General features: G+C 46.5%; 1 protein-coding gene across 4 annotated transcripts in view; it reads right to left on the reverse strand.

Annotated features, from left to right (window-relative positions):
- The window catches only part of GRK3 (G protein-coupled receptor kinase 3), a 78,969-nt gene extending 61,800 nt beyond the window's left edge, over positions 1–17,169 (reverse strand). Inside the window, exons 1-2 of one of the 4 annotated variants that reach the window (XM_075041135.1) lie at positions 16,420–17,167; positions 12,839–12,953 (exon numbers count right to left, since the gene is read on the reverse strand). Coding sequence is in view for 1 of the 4 variants with exons in the window: in XM_075041132.1 (XP_074897233.1) it covers positions 16,420–16,532 (113 nt within the window). In the remaining 3 variants the exon portion in view is untranslated. Of the gene's footprint in view, positions 1–11,639; positions 11,731–12,838; positions 12,954–16,140 lie in introns of those variants that run through there. The other 3 variants (XM_075041132.1, XM_075041133.1, XM_075041136.1) reach the window with 3 other exon arrangements.
- Between the last annotated feature and the right edge of the window lie 4,517 nt (positions 17,170–21,686).

Below are 21,686 nucleotides of genomic sequence, written 5' to 3' on the forward strand. Positions count from 1 at the left end.
TTCATACGGGCAACAATACAAGTACATAAATTTTAAAATCAGTGTAGCCCAGCAGTACTGTGCCCTGGTAAAACAACTATATTTTCACAGGATTAAGTCAAAATTCCACTTGACTTTTTCTGTTTCCAATTTTTAAATTGATATTTTCATAGGTACTACTTATTTTTATAAAAATAACCACAAATACCCTGTACAAAGTACTCATGCCCTAAACAAGATGGTTAAATATCACTCACGTCTCTGCAGAAGTAAGACTGAGCACCTAATCCTTGTAAAATTTGGACTCTGAACTACTTCACATCAGGAAAAAAATGAACAGGTACTTGTGCTGTTTTGGGTCACCATCAGCAGCAGAGCCCTGCCCAAAAAAAGCTGCAGACCTCACAGTCAGTCCTGCAAAGGGCTGAGACCATCCACTCTCATGTGCTTACAAGGACCCCATCACCAGAGCTTCTGAAAAACCTCACAAATATTAACAAATATCTCTTCCATTGTCTTTCAGGGAGGAAAGTATTTGCGCTCCTCCTCCTCAGATGAGGATCTGAGGCATGAAGTCTGAATGACTTGACCAGAAAAAAGTCTGTAATGAAAGCCAAGAAATTAGCTTGAAGGCCTTAAACCCCAATCTAGCAGATTATTCTATTAATAGTTTTTATGTGTGTCTCAAAGCCTCAGATGGAACACAGATCTACGAACACTGTGATCCAAAGCGAGAACTCCAGAGGCTAACCACCACGTCAAGTTAAACAAGAATTGGGAGGGCTAAATGTTGTTAATCAGGTATGAGATTATAAATTATTCAGTGAAGAACTTGCTAGTCTTTTTATTTGTTCATTAAAAACTAGGTCTACTCTCTGTGTATTTTAACAACCTAAATAAAATACTGATTTCAAACGAAGTGGAAGCAGTAAATAGAGATCATGTTCTGTACTTGGGAAAAGCAAGGTACTAAAATAAAATTTATCACATAATTGACAGAATTGCCAAGTTTGGCTGCCTGTTCTATGGGCAGATTTTTAAAAATATACATCCTAGCTTAACGTGTTTAAAATGGTGACCATAAAACTTAATTCTTCTCTTAAATCCATAAAATGTTAGCACACTGATGGCAAAACACCACCGGTTGTACTGATGCCGGCACGTACTGGTGAACACGGGCAGCAAAAGCCGTACAGCTTCCCCCGGCAGCACTCGGCCGTGGAGCAGAGCGGTCGGACTGGGGGGATGGCCAGAGGCACACAACAGCCATCAGCCCAGGAAGGTTTAGGAGAGCCCTGCAGCTCCACCCGCCCGTGGGCTCCTTCCCTCTGCATCTCTCTTCTCCCAACCAGACCTTCCCCCTTGTCTCCATGCTTACAGGAGGACCACTTACAAATGAACATGGTATGCATCACCAGAGACCACAAACTTCCTTCTCCGCGGCCTCCTGGTTGACCCGAGGCCACCAGCGCTGCCCATCACAGTGCCTGCCCTTGGAGCACTCATCGGCAACGCCCCGTTCCCACTGACCGCTAGACCATTAGTAACATAATAAGCCTTTTTAATAATAATGACATCAAGAAAGCTTTCCTCTGCTCTAACAAGTGCACTGCAAGAAATTACATAAACATATCTTAGTCTAGACAATGGGAGAAGATAATGAAAAATTTAACGTATGACTGAAGTGTCCAGGAAAACACTCTGATTGTGTAACGCACAAATCACGCCAGCGCTTCTCCTCCTCTCCCTTGACATCCAGTACTTCTGGTCTGATGGATAACATGTCAAAAGAACAAAATGTTTTTGCAGCTACAGAATCTGAACAAATCTGTAAAATGATCACAGGCTACGGGAGTCCACACTGCATTCCAGCTTCTAAACAACAGACTTCCACCCCTTCAAAATCATGTCTCTTTATCCATATGAATAAATAGGAACAAATTACATGGAGTGGATTATGACTACCCAGAATAATCAACTTCTAATGCTCACATGAAAGTTAAAGGTAAAAATCCTGCTGAGTTCAAAAGAAACGGAGCAGAATCCATATATCCTTCAGAAGGATGGAAAATTTTAAAACACAGCCTAGCACATTCCACAAACAGGAAGGAAGCCTCCTTCTCTGCCTTTGTATATTGATCATTAGTTGCCCTACACATAAGCAATCTGGGATTAAAAGACGCATTTCACAGAAAAGTAGCCATTTCTAAAAAGCTTTTCATATCCAAATATGCTTTCAGCGCAAACAATGCACTTATGTGAGAAGTGGACTTCTTGCATAAGTTCATCTCAGTTCACAGCATGATCTACCTTAATAGCAACACTCAAAATAAGCAGAAACAAAAGCTGGCTAAAAATGAAATCCAGGGAGACTTCAGAAACAAAAGCATATCCAACTGTACTACGGCAAAACCTTCCGTCCATGTATTTTTTCATTTCAGAGAGGAAGAAAATAGCAAACAACAAAAGTTTCAGGAACTCTCAGTTTGCTGTCCACATACCAGAAGTCAACTGAAGTAACACCACAAGTATATTTACGGGAAATCAAAAGTCAGGCTTAAAATTTTGTGAGAAATACAGTTTGGACTCTGGATACCTCTTTGCTGGTTTAATCGGGGCCAAATTTAAGCAGGTACCTGGGAGAACAGTGCAGTCCCTTGCCCCGTGACCAGGGGCACAGCAGCACGTGCGCCAAGGCCAGGCAGAGAGAGCTAACATAGCAGTGACACAGTAAAGAAGTTTTGGGAGAGTTTTTTATTGCAAATAAAACGAGCATCTCCATCCCTGGCAACACAAACAGTACCAGCCCATGCTGATGCTGAGGGCTGTGGGCAGCAAGGTGCTGCAGCAGGGCCAAGGGCGCTCAGCGGGCTCATCTCTTGCAGCCCCACAGGAGAAGCTGCCCTTAAAGAAAGAGTGGAACAAAACCACCAGGCTTGTGAAGCAGCTCAGAGCGCGCTGCCTGCCCAGCAGCAGGCAGAAAGATGACTATCTATCTGCATCGTCATCAAACTATAAACTTTGTGAACAGCGCAGGTTGCTCTAACCTGGTTGGCTCTTCCAGCTCCCCAGAAAAGGTGTTTATTACAAGCATGAGCTGAAGCATCTGCTAAAAGGAGCTTTACGCTGCATCTTGAAGCTCTAGTTACTATAGCCAGCATCCTGGTCTTTCTAACTTGATCAAAAAAATCCACTGAAAGAAACCTGCAAGGTTAAAACACATTCTGTAATTAAAAAGCTCTCACTGCCTATAAGCATGCATGGTGGCATGCAGTCTGACAGGACGCAGACAACAGCTGCGGTGCCAAGGTCGGTCCAGGCGGAAAATGTCTACTTGAAAACATGCCTTCTGAAAAACTAAGAAGAGAACACATTATGTTCTTCTTAACACAGAAAAGGACGTGTGTATGGCAAGAACACTACTCATCTGCAATCCTCCCTCTCCGGCGAGCGACCCCAGAAGCAGCAACCCAGGAGGTCCCTAAGAGAGGGAGCTCACCCCAAAGCCAGGATCTGTCCAGCCAGAACCACACGCCACTGCCGGCAGCAATAGCTACTCCTGCTGCTTCGCCCCCATAACAGATCAGTAATATTCTGTGACTCCAAGGATAAGCAGACCTATCAGAAGAAATTAAACTTCCGCTGGGTGTATGACTGGATCTGCAACCGCACAGCCCGTAGGACAGCCACCGGAGCCCAAGGGACAGTCAGTCCACTGGGCAGCCCGAGTCAGCACAGGCAGCCGGGAGCACAACCGCAACAGATGCGGGTGTATGCAGAAACTAGAAGTTATGGAGGAGAATAAAATAAACAGCATTCACCTTGACATTTCCTAGAAGTTCTGCTATTAATTTCTAAGATGCATAGGTTTTGTCCCTGCAGGTCTGTTATACTAAATTATGCAGGAGTTCTTTTGAAAGCATCTTGCACCTAGGAAATGGAAAGGGTAAAGAAAGACACAATGGTATGTATACGTATACATACTCTTACTGTTGGAACTAGATCAAGAAGCTACTTCCCACTGGCCTTCTTACTACTGTCTCTTAAAGGAGCTTTTAATTATTTATCATGAAAGCACATTATTTTTTCTTATAAATCAATAAGAGCTCAGATTTGTGGGATATTATCTACTGTACAGATGCACACATGCACACCACAGCTTGAAGAAAAAAAAACAAAACACTTGGCCTTATTGCAAGCATTGAAGAATCATCCCTACATTAAGAATGCACAGTTACACTCACTAATATATTCACCTATAAGCTGAAACAGGAAAAGGAGAACAGAAAAACAAAACAAGAATGAAATGGCAGCTTTACAGAGACTGGCCTGAGGAGAGCAGAGTTCAGTATTTAACTCTGCCAACACTTCCTGTATCATCCTGGGCAAGTCATAAACATTATCTGCCCCAGATCCCCAGTCTGTAAAATAAAGCTGTATTCCTTTTTTTCCTCCTCTTTGTCGTCAGGGCAGGCATCATCCTTCTGCTATGTGTGTATCCTGCACCCAGCACACTAAGCTCCTGATGGCTCCTGGCATGTCCAAAAACTATTCAAATGCTAAAAATTATTTCAAGAAAATGCTAGATACTCAGCAAGTAAATTACCACTGCCTTTGACTGCCAACCTTTTGCACTGACCCTCACCGCCTTCCTGCTCTCTGCACTTTGAGCATCCCGTTTCCACACTGGACAGTCAGCTTCCATTTATTCTTGTTGGCTTTCTCCTCTTCCTTCTTGTCATCACTCCCTATTCCCCCTTTTCAAATCCCTCTCTCAGCCTGTTCTCACCTTGCTTTCTGCACCGTATTTATCATGTCCCCTCATCCCATCCAGCTTTCATTTCTACCTTCTCCTTTGCCTTCTCCAGCTGCACAAATGCACCAGCGCACACACACAGGGAAGCCTCACAAAGCCAACAAAGACCTGAGCTTGCTGCAGTCAGTAAATAACTAAGCCCGCTTAGACCCATTTTCAAATGCGAAGGAAATCTGGAAGTCCAACATATAATAGTACCACTGCATCATTAGTAATATAGTTTCTCCTTACAAGTATTTTTACTGAGGTTTTGCAGAGTAGGAAAGAAAACAAGTCACCTAACACAAGGTGACAGGGAGAAGAAACACCTTGACATAAAGCATAAATCTGTGTGACTGATTACCAATGATGCTATTATTTTCTCGTAACATGTTCATCACTGGCATGAAGTACCTTTCCAGCTGAACAGAAAACTCCCCTTGAATGAGATTTGTAAACTGCAATGAGTCACTGGATCACAGCCCCCAGGTCAGCTTAATGCTCCACTTTGGGGGTGAAAGCGACGGGCAGACATTTGCTGCAACCAATAAAAAAGAATTAGTTTCCCTCCTATACAAGAGGTAAAAAATAGTGAACACATCACAAACGATTCAATCCATTTCATTTTGCTTCCTCTCAGACTTGTACCCAGTTCAAAGTTCAGCAGAAGTCAATACTTCTCCAAAGGAGTTTGTTCTCAGATGCTGTAAAAGGTATTTTACACACAGCAACTTTTGTTAGAGCAATTAATGGAGCAAAGTAAATTCCCAGCATATAAAGCCAGAAAGGACCATTAGACCATCTAATTTATCTATTACTTGTAAATTTCCATATTTGAAGAGGAAACAAATCATTAGAAGACTGTGAAAAAAACATTTTTGGACAACAACAAAATAACATGGAAAAAAAATGTTCCTTTTTTCTTTTAATTTTGAGCATCCTATAATATTACTAGAATACCCAACAGCAATGCAACATCCAATTGACTTCATTATTTAATAGAGAACTAAAAGTGATCACTGCTGCTACACTAATTAGCGCACATGCTCATTCTACTCTTAGTCTCATCAGCTGACAAATAAAGTAGCAATGAGTGAAACCTAACTTTCAGGTCTCTCCATAAGCACAGCACATCCCCTTTGCACACCCTCCAAAATTTACACTAAGCCCACTGCCAAGTCATTTCACTGCAGCAAACTAACGCTCTTATAATTGTCAAGGATGATTAATAGCATATTGCACCCAAGAACCCTGCTTGCGATGGAAGGGATTAAAGCTCAGCAACATTTTCCCACAACCCCCCTCCGGTGCATGCATCTCATCCAGAAGACAAAGCAGCTTCACTTATGCAAATTATATTAATGGCAAAAAGTTTACAACAAGGTAGCCAAAAGCAATAGCTATGTAGCTACAATTTCAAAATACGCACTATCCTCACGTTCCTTGAGGATCATTTGCATTATCATTGCTGAAATCTGAAACTAATATAAAAGCTTCTAAGTACATGAATTTTTCAGGAATAATTACACTGAACTGTAATGTCAAGGACTTGCCCTTCCACCAGAATGCTGCTACTGAGAAATTACAAGTAAGAGAAATAAGAGCAAAATCACATCTCCTGCTCCTACTGCAATTAAGTAATTCATCAATCATATTTTTTTTTTTAAAACAAATACAAAATTACTGAAGACATGCCAATTTTTTTTAATCTTTCCATATCTATAAAATGTTTAGAACTTTCTTTAAAAAGTAGTGTGCAAGTATAAACATTAACTAAGTTACCAAGAACTGCAGCCAACATTGACTGAAACACACTACATTTGCCTGTGATTTATTTATTCATTTATAGTCTTAGGATGCAATTTTAAAGAGACTTACACGTTTATTTGCACTATCCAAATCCATCATAAAGTTGCTAAAATTGAACCAAAGATCCTGCCCCAAAGCCTTTGAACTGAAAGCGTGACAGGGTCAACAAGTACAATTCAAAGCAATGGCAGAATGGCACACAGCCATTACAGCCACAACATTTTTTTTCTTCTTTATTAAAGTGCATTTAAAAGGTTTAGCAATGCAAGATTGATCAAAAGTGAAAACTGTTAAGAAATATTTGGCCTAAGAATCAGATCTTCTCAGAACTCTTTTAAACAAGAAGTTAAAACTACAGAAAAGTTCCCGTTATTTTTTTCTCCCCCAGAGGAACAATCCTCTTTGAATAGACAAGCATCCCTCCAGAGCCTTGCATCCCAAACACCGCAGCAGCGACTCTCCTAAAGCAAAACAAAAAAAGAAGTGTAAAATTGTCATCTTTGATTTTTTTGCTTCTCATCATGTGTTTTAACCTGGCAGTTATTTTAAGGTCCCAGAAGTAAGTGAGATGTGAACAAAGTAACCATAATCATTAGAACAATTTGGGGAGAAGATTGACAAAACTAGGGTAAAAAAAAATAAAAATAAATAAATAAAAAAATCAGAGGACTGATGCACAGAGACACAGAATCGCTTAAATGTGAAAATGAACAGAATGTGATGGGGAAGACACGGGGAAGCCAGGCCAGAGACTTAAGAAAAACAGCCAATGATGAGAAGGCTCAGAAAGGAAAGTCACCCCCGAGGCACTACCTCGGCTATCCTTATAACCCACCGAGGGTGGGGAATCAAAGCCAGAAAAGCCAAAATGCTAAGTGTAGCCAGCAAACCACAGCCGCCCGAACCAAACTCCTTCCTGACCAGTTCTGCCCACGGCACAGCCAGGTTTATTTTACCAGACACTTGCGGCCTCAAGAGTAAAACGCCTACCCACATTTTGTCATCTTTTCATTTAAAGTTCAGTTTAACCGAGACTGGTATATCACCGAGCTTGCTTTCCCTTCTGAAATTAAGACGGAAGTGTAATAAACAGAATAGCCGCCAAGAAGCACCCATAGAGCTGTCAAGTGCAGGCTGCATTCTGCGCTCAGCCCCTTGGCAGAGGGGTGTCTTCCTCTAAGGTTGGGAGCATTGAGTATTTTATTAGGTCCCCGGTGCTTTTTAGTTTCCTAGGAGGATGCGGAAGCTACTGGGAGCTCTTTTCTCACCTGTACCTTAAGCAGAGGTAGCAACTCCTCGTGGGTGACGAGCACCCATCCGTTCCCAGCCCCGCACAGAGCTTCTGCAACGTGCATCCCCACGGAGTCCCCCACGGCTGCAGCAAAGCACGGGGATGTCGGAGCACAGCTGGTACTTGTCTGGTTCGGTGTATCGCAAACAGGCTGCATCAGCTGGACTGAATTTCTGTCGGCGTTTAACGAAGGCTTTGATTTGTACAGCTCTACCAGATCCTGAAAAATCTGCCCTTTCCCCAGCTCCTTTCTCAATAGGACATGACACATGCTGACGGGACAAATTCCTGGCACACTGGAAGGAGACTGGGGGGTTTCTATATGGAAGCGGTTTCTCCTGACACTCTCAGAAATTTTTATTTATTTATGCAAGGCATATTTAGATAGGTGTTTATTCAGTATTTGAATGATTTTCTTGGAGAAACTAGTAAGCATGGGGTGAAGCTCTTTCTGCGGAAAACAGCTGTATTTTCTAAAGCTAGAAAGTGCTGCTTTTACGTCAATTTAGTTCAATTAAATTATGTTCTTTGGCTTATGCACCTGGACCTGACGGCTCCTGATAGGCTTTTTTCTAATTTTATTAATTACGAAAAAAAAAAAAAAAAGAAGAAGAAGAAAAAAAAAAAGCTATTATTGACAAGAAGATTAAACCAGGCCATTCCACATGATTTCACCAGAACAGAAATGAAGAGCTGCATACATTCATTTCCTGATGTTATAGTTGGAGCGTTTTGCTGAAAACATTTCACATGAGAGGGTCCAGGCATCGAAAAGCCATCATACCTATAAAAGGAGTAACAGCTGTAAAGTTTATTACTTTTGCTGAAAAGACAAATCTGCCTGTACACATCGCCCACCAGAAACACCACGCGTGCTCTGTGTGCAGCGGCTCAGCTGAACTCTCTCCTGTCGATGCACCCAGCCCTGGCCGCTGCTCCAGGCAGGTCCCACTAGCACCCACAGCCCGTCTGCACCGGGCACCGGCTCCCCAGCTCCGCACAGGATCGCACAGATGCATTACACCTATAATGCAACATCACGTTACAGAAGCTTTCCCCAAAACAGCCCTAGAAACATCCCTCTGTTTTTATCACAGTAACAGAAGACTGCACGCTGATCTCTTCCCAGATCACCCTCGTTTACCTTTTTTCTTAATTAAGGTAATGACGCCCAAGGGAAGGTCTATGTTTCAAAACATAAGCTTCAGCCTTATAGCATCCCCACAGGAGAACTAATTGGAACATCTCTCTGAAGGCCAGATCTCTCCTTCCCATGCCCAGAGATGCTCCGAGTACTCTATGCTCAGGAGCTGAGGCAGTCTGGGGCCTCCACTGCTTGTCTGAAGCTCAGAATATCTAACTTCAACTCCTGCCTCTGCCAAACGTCCTATGTGTCAGCAAAGGTACATCATTTATTTTCTAATTGGCTTGGCTTCTGATCTGTACAATACAGGTAACAACAAGTGCCCTTCTTCCAGACTCTCATTTCTTGCCTATGAAAGCTGCAAGATCTTTGCAGCAGGCCCTTCATCTTCCCATGCACTTCTGTACAGGCCTGTCTTTTATTAAGGTATCAGACACTGCAGTTAGAACAAATAATGACCTGAATTCCCAAGGGAGAGAACACCCAACTGGTGCGGAGAGCAGCATCCGCAGCAAGCGGGAGCCCTCCTATACAGGCTCCTACACTGACAGTCCATCCCTAAAGCATGCATTTTTCCTAAGTACTGTAGTACAAAGCTAACTTGAGATAAAAGGCAAGTACACTTTGTTAGCAGCCCTAGCATTCCGTATGTATACTAAACTATTTTGAGAAAGCCATCTTTTTACTACCTTCTCAACCACACACTGCTACTGACAGCAAAGTTAGGAGGCTGAATTTCTAAACAAAACTGAGTTTTTAACTGCTCTGTCATCTTTGCTCACCCTGAGCAGGACCAAGCTATTCCACAATAAACACACAAATGTTCAGTCTTTCTCATAATGCTAGTTCAGCAAAAAACACGTTTATTTCCCCTCCTCACACAGTTACCATATGAATATTCAAGCATGCCTTTCCACCCAAGCAACACGATATATAAGATAAGCTTCAGTCTACATACTTCATCATTCCTGAACAGGTAAACTAACCTTTGAAACATATACATTACTATGAATTGCACTAAACTAAATAAACGATGGCTTTCTTCACCATAATCAGCAATAATAATTTAATACGTAAGTAAGGAAATAAAAAATAAGAGGGATAGTCTAGGACACAAGACAAGCATGATGGGCAAGTGCAGCGCACTCACACTGCTCTCTGGATATGCCGCTGGACGGCAGAACAGCCCTATGGCTTAGGGACAGGGGGACAAACGGCATGCTCAAGTGTCTCAAAAGCACTTCTCGCAGGTATTGTTAGCACTGGAAAAATGGGCATATGCTCTGCTGTCTCACTGAAATGAGAAGACATCCACCATCTCAGAAATATTAGTTGCACCTACTAGATGGCAATGCTTTAGGAAGTACAGTAACATGGAATGCATCTGTTCAAGTAGTTTACTACCTGCTTCAAGAAAGTGCCCAGTGAACTATGAGAAGCGCTGTTTAACGGGGACACTCTGACCTTGAAAAGTACAAATCCATACTGCTTGCCTCCAATACACACCTACTTCAGGTTCACCTACAGCACTTATCCTACTTCTCAGAATACTTGTCTGGTGTACGCCACATATTCAGCCAGCTTTAGCTCTCACCAAGGTTTACTTCCTTTATTCTTTGCTTAAACATTCAACTCAAACACCAAGATACAGTATAGATGCAAAATGATAAATTAGTTTATAAAACCATTTCATTTAGAATTCTTTTTCCTTCTGTAGCTTCACAAATTACACATCAAGGAAACCATTTTGAACAGTATGAGTGTCCTGCATACTGGTTTTCATTTCTTATTCAAATTTTTCAATTCAATTTTTAGTAAGTCCTGGAAATGGTATAAAAATACCAAGAAACAATCTCGCTTCACACTAACAAAATTTTAAATGTCAAACAAAAGCCTAAACTGTTTTGCAATTTCAGACAGCCAAGCTTAAGAAGTTCTACTAAAACAATGTACAGTCATTATTGCTACAAGCAGATGGAGCAAGCTTCAATAAAGTACCACCACCTTACAGAGCTAAAGTTACCTCGACACAAATTCATCCGAATTAACCATTAGATCCTTAATCCTCCGTATCATCTCCTATTTAATTCTGCCCTCATTGGCACCGTTTCTGTGCAAAACCCAGTAAATGGATAAGCCTTTGCAAAATCTGGGCCCATTTTTTTTCTGAAAACAGGAAAACAGTACTTTTTGACGATTTCTACCATTTGCATTCAGACAGCAAGGAAGAAGCATAATACAGCACAAGGCTTCCTGAAGCCACTACATTCTCTAAACAACCTGCATATACAGTAGGGGTTTTGGTATTAACGTCACCGATAAGACCCTGTTAGACCCTGCTCTGCTGTGCCGCGGACCAACACCATAAAAAGGCGTTCCAGGTCCCACGCTTGCTAACAGAGACAAGCAAATGCAAACGGATAGAGGGAGACAGACAGGAAACACCATCAGTAAACATGACAAACACTGCATCAATACACCAAGCACTGGCAGATAAATCACAGTCTAACTCCATAAGCTTCACAACAAAAGTGTTTTAATGAGGGATGCAGGGGAGGAGTTCTATAGACCTGACAGCAACGCACAGCACAGACCAAAGCAGGCAGTGCCTCTCAACTCACGTAGGGGAGTGACGGAAGCCGGCAGCACCAGCCAGCTGCAGTAGTTTTCAATACCGTGCCACTGAGCAAGAGATGTTCAGTGAGGTAAGTGCCACCTGCAGAAGCCCAAAACTGAACAGTATGCATGAAGCACGAGAGACAAAGAAGCACCTAGAAAGATGCAAAGGGATGACGTGAGCGTAATAGCAACAAAATGAAAATTATACAAACAATTGTCAGGAAAATTTTCTTAGAGGCAGCACTCTAAATGAATAAGCACAAGGCAGCGTTAAGCAAAGCCAGAGAAAGTACTGTCAAAGTAGCCGCAACTGACAGCAGAGAGACAGAGGAGTTTTAACCTGTAACTTAGAGACGTTACAGAAGTTTCAAGAAGTACAAGAACACACTGAAAGGCACTTCAAAGAAACAACTGAAATTCAGAGAAAGAGTATAGTAATGCCAAGAGAACAAAATTGAAAAAACAGAACCAATAGAGGATAGAGTAATAATGCTTAAGTCCTAGTGGGAGATGCTGTTTGGGTTTCACCAATATTCAGCACTGTAACAGGAAGAAAGCAAATCACAAACAGCTCAGGATGGAATTGGAAAAGAAAACCCAACCTCTGTGCATTCAATGCACCTCAATTAGAGTTTTAAACAAGTTAGTTTGAATACTAGGTAAGAAAGCAAACAGCGCATCACAGATTAACATGCCCCGGCAAGAAGCAGCTGGGGTACCAGTGCATTAGTCTTCACCTCTAGAGGTAAAGTGAAGGTGGGACGGTAACTGAGGGAAAATGTCATGTTAAAAGTGTGATTTTTTAAGAAAGAAAAGTGACTGAAACATGCCTTTTCTCCCTGCAGAGGGGAAGGATTCAGAGAAAGGTAGGAGACCAAAGAAAAAGGTTGGGAGAAAAACAAGAATCAGCTTGAAAGAGAGGTAATTACTGAAATAAGCAGGTTAGAAAAAGAAAGATGAGAGGAGAAACATCTACAACTGCAGCAAGAGAAGTGCGAGAGAAGCCTGGAGAGATGCATGCTATGTTTTGTTACCATGCTCTTGGTGTTTGTACACCAAAAGCACTCTAAGCTTACGTGATGTTTACAGTAAGGAAGCTTTAATGTTAACTTTCCCGCGAGGATGGCTGCAGCCAGTGTGAGGACAGCAGTGCTGTATGCAAGCCCTCTGCAAGCCCTGCACCCTCTGTGATTCCAGTTACCTGATTTCCTGGGCTACTTTTCTCAACTTCACATGATGCAAATCCTTTACTCAAAACAGAAGGAGCTGTTGGTATATAGTGTTCTTCCATTCCCTTTGACCAAAAGAAGGGAAATCTAAAATTTACGCGGAAAAGCGAAAAACTTCAGAAGTCTGCTGAATAACCTAAAAAATTAAGAGTGCAGTTAATTTACTCCTTTCCCCCCAAACTCAAAATACTTGACAGTAATTCTGTAGAAGAAGATTCAGGTTTCATATTTGCTCATATTTCAACACATATGTCTTGCTTCCGATTTTAGGTCGTATTTCTGCAGGTCATTCTGCCTTTGACAGCCCTTCTGTCCACCCATGCAAATCTACCCACAAAACAGGCTTTTAAGAAACAATGTAAAATTAAAAGATATTGTAGCTTTCCCAGTTCTTGGCAAGGCTCTTGGGAATGAAAGGAGGAAACGCAGAAGGGAAGGAAAAGCAGATGACAGAGGATAGAAGAAGGGTTGTTGTTTTGGTGTTTTAAAAAAACAAAAACACGCTAAGCCTCTTCCTCAGGCACACTTGTCTCATTAGGGTTTTCTGTCCTCTTTCTTCCCAAACTGTGATATTTAACAATTTCAGTACAAAAACAGTCTGAGGATGCTTCGTATAAACCCAGCAATAATCAGCCCCACGGCCAATAAACTCTTCACCCTCCTAGTTTATTTGCTGCTAAGCCTTGGCCTGCAGCCTTGGAATTTATTCTGCCTCCACTACAGCTATTTCCTTGTAAACAGGAAGCCCCCTCAAATTTGCATTACAGTAAACTCATTTACTTCATTTAGAGTCAGTCTTATCTCAGCAAGATAAAACGGTGCCAACAGGTGTACCAGGCTCCAGCAAAAAGACAAACTGTAATAGGGGGGTAAAACCTTTGTAATATTTCTTGAGGAGATAATGTCAGCAGCACAGGACGCTGTGGCTGGGCAGTGGTTGCCCGCCGGAGATAAACTGACATAGAACGCATTCCTGCGAGAAGAGAGCTGCAATAAGGCAGAGACATTTATTTTCAAGCGTCGATGTGATATTCCAGTGACCTTCCTGCTATCTGTCCCAGTGACAGCCAGGAGCCGAACACAACGATGGCTGCTCACAGCCCGGCTTTACAAAGCTGTGCTCACGCTCCTCCGAGTTGCTGCTCTCACACACACGCAGAGAAATAAAAAAAAAATTATTTGGAAAAATTGTTTGATTTCAAACTCATATAAGAGGGGACTTTGTGTGTTGTATTTTTTTTTTACTGTTACTATATCAACCTGCACTTAACTAGCCGATTTATATAATTTTAAATGAATCACTTTGCCAGTGATACAGAATATTTAAGTATACCCAACACACCATGCCTGTTTTAATGAGAGGGATCAAAAAAACCCAACCAGAAACCAGCACGAAGACATCTGACACCAGAATAACGGTCACAATTTCCTACTGTATGAGGAAATCCCTGGTTTCAGTTAGAAGCTGAGAGGTTCAGTCATTTCAAGCAATCTAGAGCCGTTTGTGGTCCCAGGCTTAGGTAAGTCTCTGTTCTCATTTATGTCCACGCTTCCTCTCATTCATCTGCTGAGCTGTCTTACAGGTCCCCAGCCCCATGGCACCCTGGCACCACTTACAGCTGCAAACTTCTCCCTCACTTAAGGCTTCTCACCTTCTTCAGAGCACAACAGTCTGGGGGGGATGGCAAACAATCTCTTTCCTTTAATATTTCATGCAATCTGCAAACAGGTTCTTCCACATGCAGCTCTAGGAGCGAGGCACTTCAGCCACCTAACCCTTCACCTTTCCTCCTACTCTGCGAAACTTCCTCTTGCACCTGGCTGCCATCTCCCACCCTGCGGAGCCAAAGGCTGGTGAACCATCTCCCCGAGCTCACAGAAACTACCAAAACACCGACAAAACGCCAATCCCGGCGAAGGACAGCAGTTCACCGCAGGTTCTTCAGGCCTCGTGCTGTGCTGCGAGGCTTGCGCCGCACCGTGCACAAGGGGATGTGGGTCTGGGCGGCAGCTTTCAAGCCTCCCCACAAGCACCAAGCGTGCTGTTATTTCTCAGGGCGTTGGAAGGAGTCCTCCCCTGCACATCCTCCGCGCTCCCACCTTTCACCTCCCCAGAGGGGTCACGTCCCTGTCGCAAACAAGGGAGCACCACTGCACGTCACTGATGCCAAGGACGGGAACAGACATAACCGATAAATGCAAAGCTTCCAGCACTCCCAGTAAAGCACACAGTACCTCAGGTTAACAGCGTAGGCTAAATTTGATGGATATTATTTTTATAAGCATTTACATATACCAGGAGAAAAACAGGCACCTTCATCTGTCCAGCAAGCCATCCTCCACCAGACCTTAAAAACAACTGCCTAACTTCTTTATCTGAGGTTTCACTGCCTCTGCAAGGGGGATTAACGTGGGCTGTGCACCCCCGTGCCCCTCGCCTTCCCCTGCTCTGCAGCCTCCCTGCGCTACCCAGAATTCAAGCATAAAGACAGAAAAACGAGTGAAGCAGCGAGAAGAGGGCTTCAGTGATCTCTCATTCACAGCAGACAGCTAGGCTAGGCCACCAGTAGGCTTGCAAACTGCCTACACGTTTTGCAGTAAATTTTGGGTTAGATTTTCGTCTGTTGCAGTATGTTGTTTGCTGGCTAAATCTTCATTTTAAACATATATAGACAGAGCCATGAAAGAGAGGGAAAGCTCACTTTTAATTTCAGCAATAAATCAGTAAGCGATGCTCAGGTGATTTTATAACACATGCATAACCAGGGGCTGTCGCTCAGAAGAACAGCCGCTTTTACCACTGGATCCCAAGAAAACGACCTCAGCTATGCCGAGGCACCCGTCTGCTCACCCGGCGAGACCCGTGGAAGCCCACAGAGATGGAGCCAGCCGCAAGACCGAGACCTGCACTAGTTCATTGCTGTACACGACCTCTGCTCCGTGAGCTGCTTGCTAAGAGAACACCTCTCCCCCAAGTCTGTCCTCCCTCCCCGCATCTCCCTGCTCTGTTGTCAAACCTCACGAAGCATCACCAAAAAAAAAAAAAAAAAAAAAAAAAAAAAAACCAAAAAAGACCAGCTCTGCAGAATAAAACAGTGAGAATGATTCAGTTTAGGTTTACCGCTTTATTTAGCTCGAAACTTAAAGAATTCCTCACCCGCTGGATGAAGCATCAAGTTCAGGATCAAATAAACACCCGAACCGCGGGGTTTGGGGTTTTTGCCCCCCACCCCCCTCCCCGGGAGAAGCGGGCTTCTCCGCATCTCTCACCTACCGAGAAACGCCTGCAGAAGTTGTTCCGAACCAACGCGTCCCACTCGACCCCCGCTACTTGCTCCGGCCGCAACCCCCGGGCGCCGCGCCGCCCGCTCCCGCCGGAGGCCGCAGGGTGCCCGGGCAGGGCGGGAGGGCCGGCCGCTACCAGACCGTTATGTTCAGCACCGCGGTGCCGGCGCTGGAGGAGGACGGGCGGAGGGGGGGGGGGGGGAACACGGACACACCGGGAGCGGGGAGGCCGCCGGGCAGGGGCCGGGACTCCCGGGCCGGGCCGTACCTGGGCTCGGGCAGGGTGATCTTCTTGCTGGCCCTGGCCGCCGGGGTGCTCTTGCTCTTCTCCATCGCCATCAGGTAGCTGACATCGGCCAGCACCGCCTCCAGGTCCGCCATGTTCCCGCTCCCGCCGCCGGGCTGCAGATGGAGGCTCCGCCGGGGGCAGCCGCCCCCGAGGCGGGCGGGCGGGCGGGGGGGGACTGGCGGCGGGAGGGCGGGCGGGCGAAGCGGGCGGCGGCAGCGGCAGCAGCTGCCCCTCCGCCGGTGCCGCCGAGCGCCTCCCGGGTGCGCGTGTGCGTGTGTGTGTGTGTGTGTGAGAGAGCGGGGGGGGGGGGGGGGGGCAGCGGCCGCCTCCCCGCCCTCCGCGCCCGGGGCTCGCCGCCGGCCCTGCGCGCCCTCAGCCCCGCGGCGGGCGCCGCGGCGGGCGGGAAACCCCCCCCCCCCGCTCCCCTGCCCTCCCCCTCCGCGGCCGTGCGCCGCCCCCCGCCGGGCCGGGCCGGGCCGGGCCGAGCCGGGCCGCAGAGCGCCCCCCGCCCACGCGGCCCCTCAGCGCCCGGCCGCCCCCGCCGGGCCCATGGCGGCGGCAAGGGCAGCCTCCGCGGCCCCCGCAGCGCGGGGCGGACAGGTCCGAGTACACCCGCGGGGCTCGGCGGCCACGGGCGGGCGGTGCGGCCGCAGGGGCTGCCCGGTGGCGTTAGGGGCTGCGGCGCGGCGGCGCCTGCAAAAATCCGGACCTGGATTCGGCGGCGGACGGCGGCGGGGCCGGGACGGGGGGAACCGCCGGGGGACGCCCGCGGGGATCCCGGGGAGGCGGCGGCAGCCGCCGGGGTCCGCCCGGCCCCGAGGGGCTTCCGCGTCCGTCCCCCCCCCTCCCCGCATCAACCCCCCCCATCCCGCCGCAGGGGAGCGAGGGCGGCAGGCCGCCGGCCCCGGGGAGGCGGGGAGGCCGGGGCCGGCTCCCGATGCTGCTGCCGGGGGCGGGGGGAGGCAGAGAGCGAAGCCCCTGACGCTGCGAGTTTATGTCTCTTCAGCGAGCAAGGAGGCGAGCGCGGCGGCCTCGTTTGTTTATGCCAGGCGTGGTTTGGGGGATGCGGGTGCTCCCCCGGGACCCCCACGCCTCGGCCCCGCTGGCATCGGGGGTGCGGGGGGGAGGCCAAAGCCATCGCCGGCCCCACACAGCAACGGGCCTGGGGTGCTGCCAGCCGAGGGGCGCGATGGCCTGCCCGCTTCGGAGCCTCGGCGCCCGTCTTTAAAATTAATTTCCTCGCAGTTTATCGAAACGCGATGTGCGTAAGGAGAACGGGAGACGGATAAATGCGTGTGTGTGACACTCCGTTACTGCTCGTTGGAATTCTCGTGCTGGCAAATACCGGTGCAAAACAAGGCTGCGCGCTGAAAGCCGAGGGCTGGCTGTGCCCGTCTGCCGTCTGGGTGCTCCCGCGCACCCTGGGGCACCGAGGGGCTCCCAGCAGAGCTCCTCCGTCGTGTTCCTCGTTAAAAATGTAGTAGTAGCTCTACTGCAGCCAAGCACTTATGCAGATTTCAAGTTCTTTCTTTTCTGAATTTCGTCAAATATGTCATAAATAATTGGCTCAATGAAAGGCTAAATCAATGACAAGTCTGAAGTTTAAAACTCAGCTTGTTTTGAGCTCTTTTCAAGTGCCGCCACTCCTCCTTCCTACATCTTTATGAAAGTTAATGATCTGATTAAAGCTAGGTAGAGTATACAGCTGGGAGGATTTCACCGTGCGGCTCATTATGAACTGTCTGAGAACCCGCTTTTTGTTGAAAATGTTAATTTAAACCAACACTTTTCACCGGAACAGATCCATTGGGGAAGGTTTCTCCTCTGCCGGTGAAGTTCCTGATCACCCCAGAGCAGTGCTGAGGCTCGGGGTGTTCAGGCGAGAGGTGGAAGGGAGCAGAGGAGGACCGGGGGCACCTTCTTCTTGGAAGCTCGGTGTAAAGTTTCCCACCAGCCCTGCTTAAAGTTTTCACCGAGCCGAGCTACGAGATGGAAAGGGGTATTTTTTTTTTTTTCATAGATCCGCCGGGCTGGCAGTGAACGCTGGGTCTGGCTTGTGGGCCGGGCTTATTTCAGCGCCTCTGCATGGGCTCTGCTTTTGCCAGGGTGACGATGGGAGCATCATCGCACCCAGGTGTGGTGACTGCGGATGCTTTCGGTGGTACCTCTCCCCCAGCCTGGCAGAGCGTTCTTCCTCAATCCTCCGCACGGGAGGGGTGCCGTTGCTGTCCGTGAAGCCATCCAGGCACATACAGCTGTGCACCCTCATCAACGCTTGCAGAATTATTGTCTAATTCGTTGTAAATACATGAGCATACATGATGCCCTGTGCTGTAGCGCACTCATCTACCACCTAAGGCAAAACCCGTGGTCTGCGCCTCACCTGTGGAATCATTTTAGAGTTCTAAAATGTTTTGAGTTTTGATGAGAAAGGCTGGCATTGTCTAATGATGGGTCAAAACCTGTTTGGCTCCACTATTATAAGGAATATTCTAATTTGTTTAACCAGGAGTAAACATTTGTCACTCTTACCACGTCCTTAGTGTGGTTACAGGAGCAGCCACGTGCATTTTGCTGGCTTTTCCAAGGTCACAGCTAAGTTGCAGCTCCTGCAGCCCCTCTGTCCTTCGCCACTCAGGTATTTCCATGGAGAGAACGGGTTTTCCTTTCCTGAAATGTGAACGTGCAGAAGAAGCAACGGCACTGCAGGGAGGTTGTGATCAGCACTGACCTGACAGTGTTGCTAAACACCACCATCACAATGCAACTGCACCGAGGGGAGGAGAAAGCAAACAGAAACCCATTACTGCCCGCCTAGTGCTGCCTCGCCAAAGAAGGCCTTTTTGTTTTCTAAAACATTGAAATGACTTTACAGTGATGATGATAGCTATAATGGCCACAAAAATGCCACTTAGGATTCATAATGCTCTCCTTTTTATTCCAGTGCCATGTTTTCACCATTATGGTCTGGATATTATTGTAATGTACCCTTCGAAGGCATTCTTGGTGACAATTTCTAGGAAGTCATGTTTGGTGATGGCTAATACAGAAACCCAGTTAAGAAACTTGTTCTTTCTGCTGTCATGTTTCCATCGGCGCTAGCTGGCGTGGCAGCAGCACCTGGAACCAAACTGGTGGTGGCATATAAGAAAAAAACATTCTCTTCACCGCTTGTTTAAAAAGTGTATTTGCCATGCAGTCAGCAGTGGCGGCGTGACCCCTGAGCACTAGCTGGCGAGGTAGGTGTGCTGCTGGCTACCAGAGTTCAAACTTCCCTCCTGAGACCCAGCGGGAGCTGTGCTGCACCAGCATGGGGCAGGGAGGGTCTGTTTATTAATTGTTACCTCTAGCAGCGTGTAAAACTCGTGCGTTTTGCAGTTTTATATTCAGAGGTTTTGAAGGTCGGTTGGATGGGCATTTTTTTAATTACGGAGTGGAAGCAAACCTGATTTTTTTCCTGAAGCTGAAGCAAGCAGAACAGGTAGTGCTAGCAGCCGCTGCAGGGAAGTTCAATTCCCCAAGTGCAAGTCTGCAGCTTTTCTTAGCATTTGTCTGTATCCCAGGTTTAGTGTTTGTCTGTATTGTGCAGGGGGGCTTTTTTTGTGTGTGGTGTTTTATGCATTGTCTGTTGGTTTCAGTGTTTGTATGTAGTAGTTGTGTGTGTTTATAAACAGTGATCTGTGTGTGTGTGTGTGTGCGCGCGTATTCCCTTAGGTAAAGGAAACCCTCAGTTAATCAATGCTAGGGTTAGCAGAGGTCAGAATATGATACACTCACGCAGGCTCTGAATGCATTTAAGTATCTCCTGACATTTCTGTGAATGCTGACTGATACTGTTCAATCAATTTAAGCGTGTCTCGAGGCCTGTCTGGGCTTGAGCACAGGGGTTTGCGTGCATCCATTGCAGAGCCAAGAAACCCTGCCTCCTCTCTGGTGTTCCTTCCTTCCAAGGAGTGAGTTTCTCCTACCATCTGTATAAGATTTAAATGTTTAATTTTGCACTGCTCTGCTTCACAGGATGACAGATGATATTACAGAGAGTAACGAGTCGAAAGTAGATTTATTAGTGCATCCTATACTAATACCATGCCATCAAGATAATGGTGCAAAATGACACGCCAGGATGGAGGCGGATTCGTCCTGCTGCCCTCCAACCTGTGGCAAATCTGATAACAAATAAGATATCTGCTGCTATGCATGGCTAATGCTAGCAATATACCTCTTGAGGGGAATGTTCACATAAAAGAATATTAAATGCTATTTTTTAAATATTTCTAATACATTAACAGGAATGCACGTAGTTTGAGATTAAGAGCATTAAGCAGCGTTTAGCTCAGTTCCCTCCATGGGATGCTGCTGTCTACAGAGAGAGCAAGACAACGGCCAGAAACCCGCTGCATTCCTTGCTCCTCCTCAGCAGCACTGGTAGAGGATAATATATTTATTGGTGATGGATCCCGACGGGATCTGATCTCCGTGGCTTGTTTGTCTAATAGCCAAGCAGAGAGTTTGCGTTTTGCTGCTTCCTCTACTTCTGGCAGTATTACCTGGGGTGCAACTGTGTGCTTGGCTGGAAGGGAGAGGGCAGAAATCCCTTCCCCATGCCGACCTCCACCGAGCTCCTCTCCCTAAAGCGCAGGGTTACCCAAGGGTAAAGCACAGGAGCAGCAGCTCCTACTTAATGAGGTTGCATGAGGATTCATTAGTAAGCAACGGTAAAGTGCCCAGAGGACAGTAAGAGAGAAATAAATGCAAACTATTCTTAGTAAAATTTAGGCAGCGTAAACCCTCCTCGCTGCTGCGTTCTCCCGATCTTGCCCTAGAGCAGAGACAAGAAGGTGCAGAGAGTCACCGCTCCCACGCTTGGCCGTGCGGGACGTGGCGGCGAGGGATGGTTTTACCCCGGCGTCCCAAGGAAACAGCCTCACGCTATCCCCTTTGCCTGGTGGGCTTCTCCGATCTGCTGGGCTCCAGGGTGGCTTTGGCCCCTCTCCCCACACACACGGTGCGGAGCCGGGCGGGAGGCACAGCCCGGCCAAGCACACGGGCATTCCTCCGCAGCATCCGCACCGAGACTGACATCGCATCCCATCTCCTTAATGCTATGCTAATAAGCAGTGAGAGGCAATATGGAAAACAAATAGAGTAATTAATGGCCATTTCTGCTGCTGCTTTTATTCACTGACTATTCCAGAAGGAGCAATTTTACAGAAGACAGCCTCTGCCTTCGCAGTGCCGTTGCATTA

Source organism: Buteo buteo, chromosome 11 (genome assembly GCF_964188355.1).
Source record: "Buteo buteo chromosome 11, bButBut1.hap1.1, whole genome shotgun sequence".
In the NCBI taxonomy this organism is placed as follows: Eukaryota; Metazoa; Chordata; class Aves; order Accipitriformes; family Accipitridae; genus Buteo; species Buteo buteo.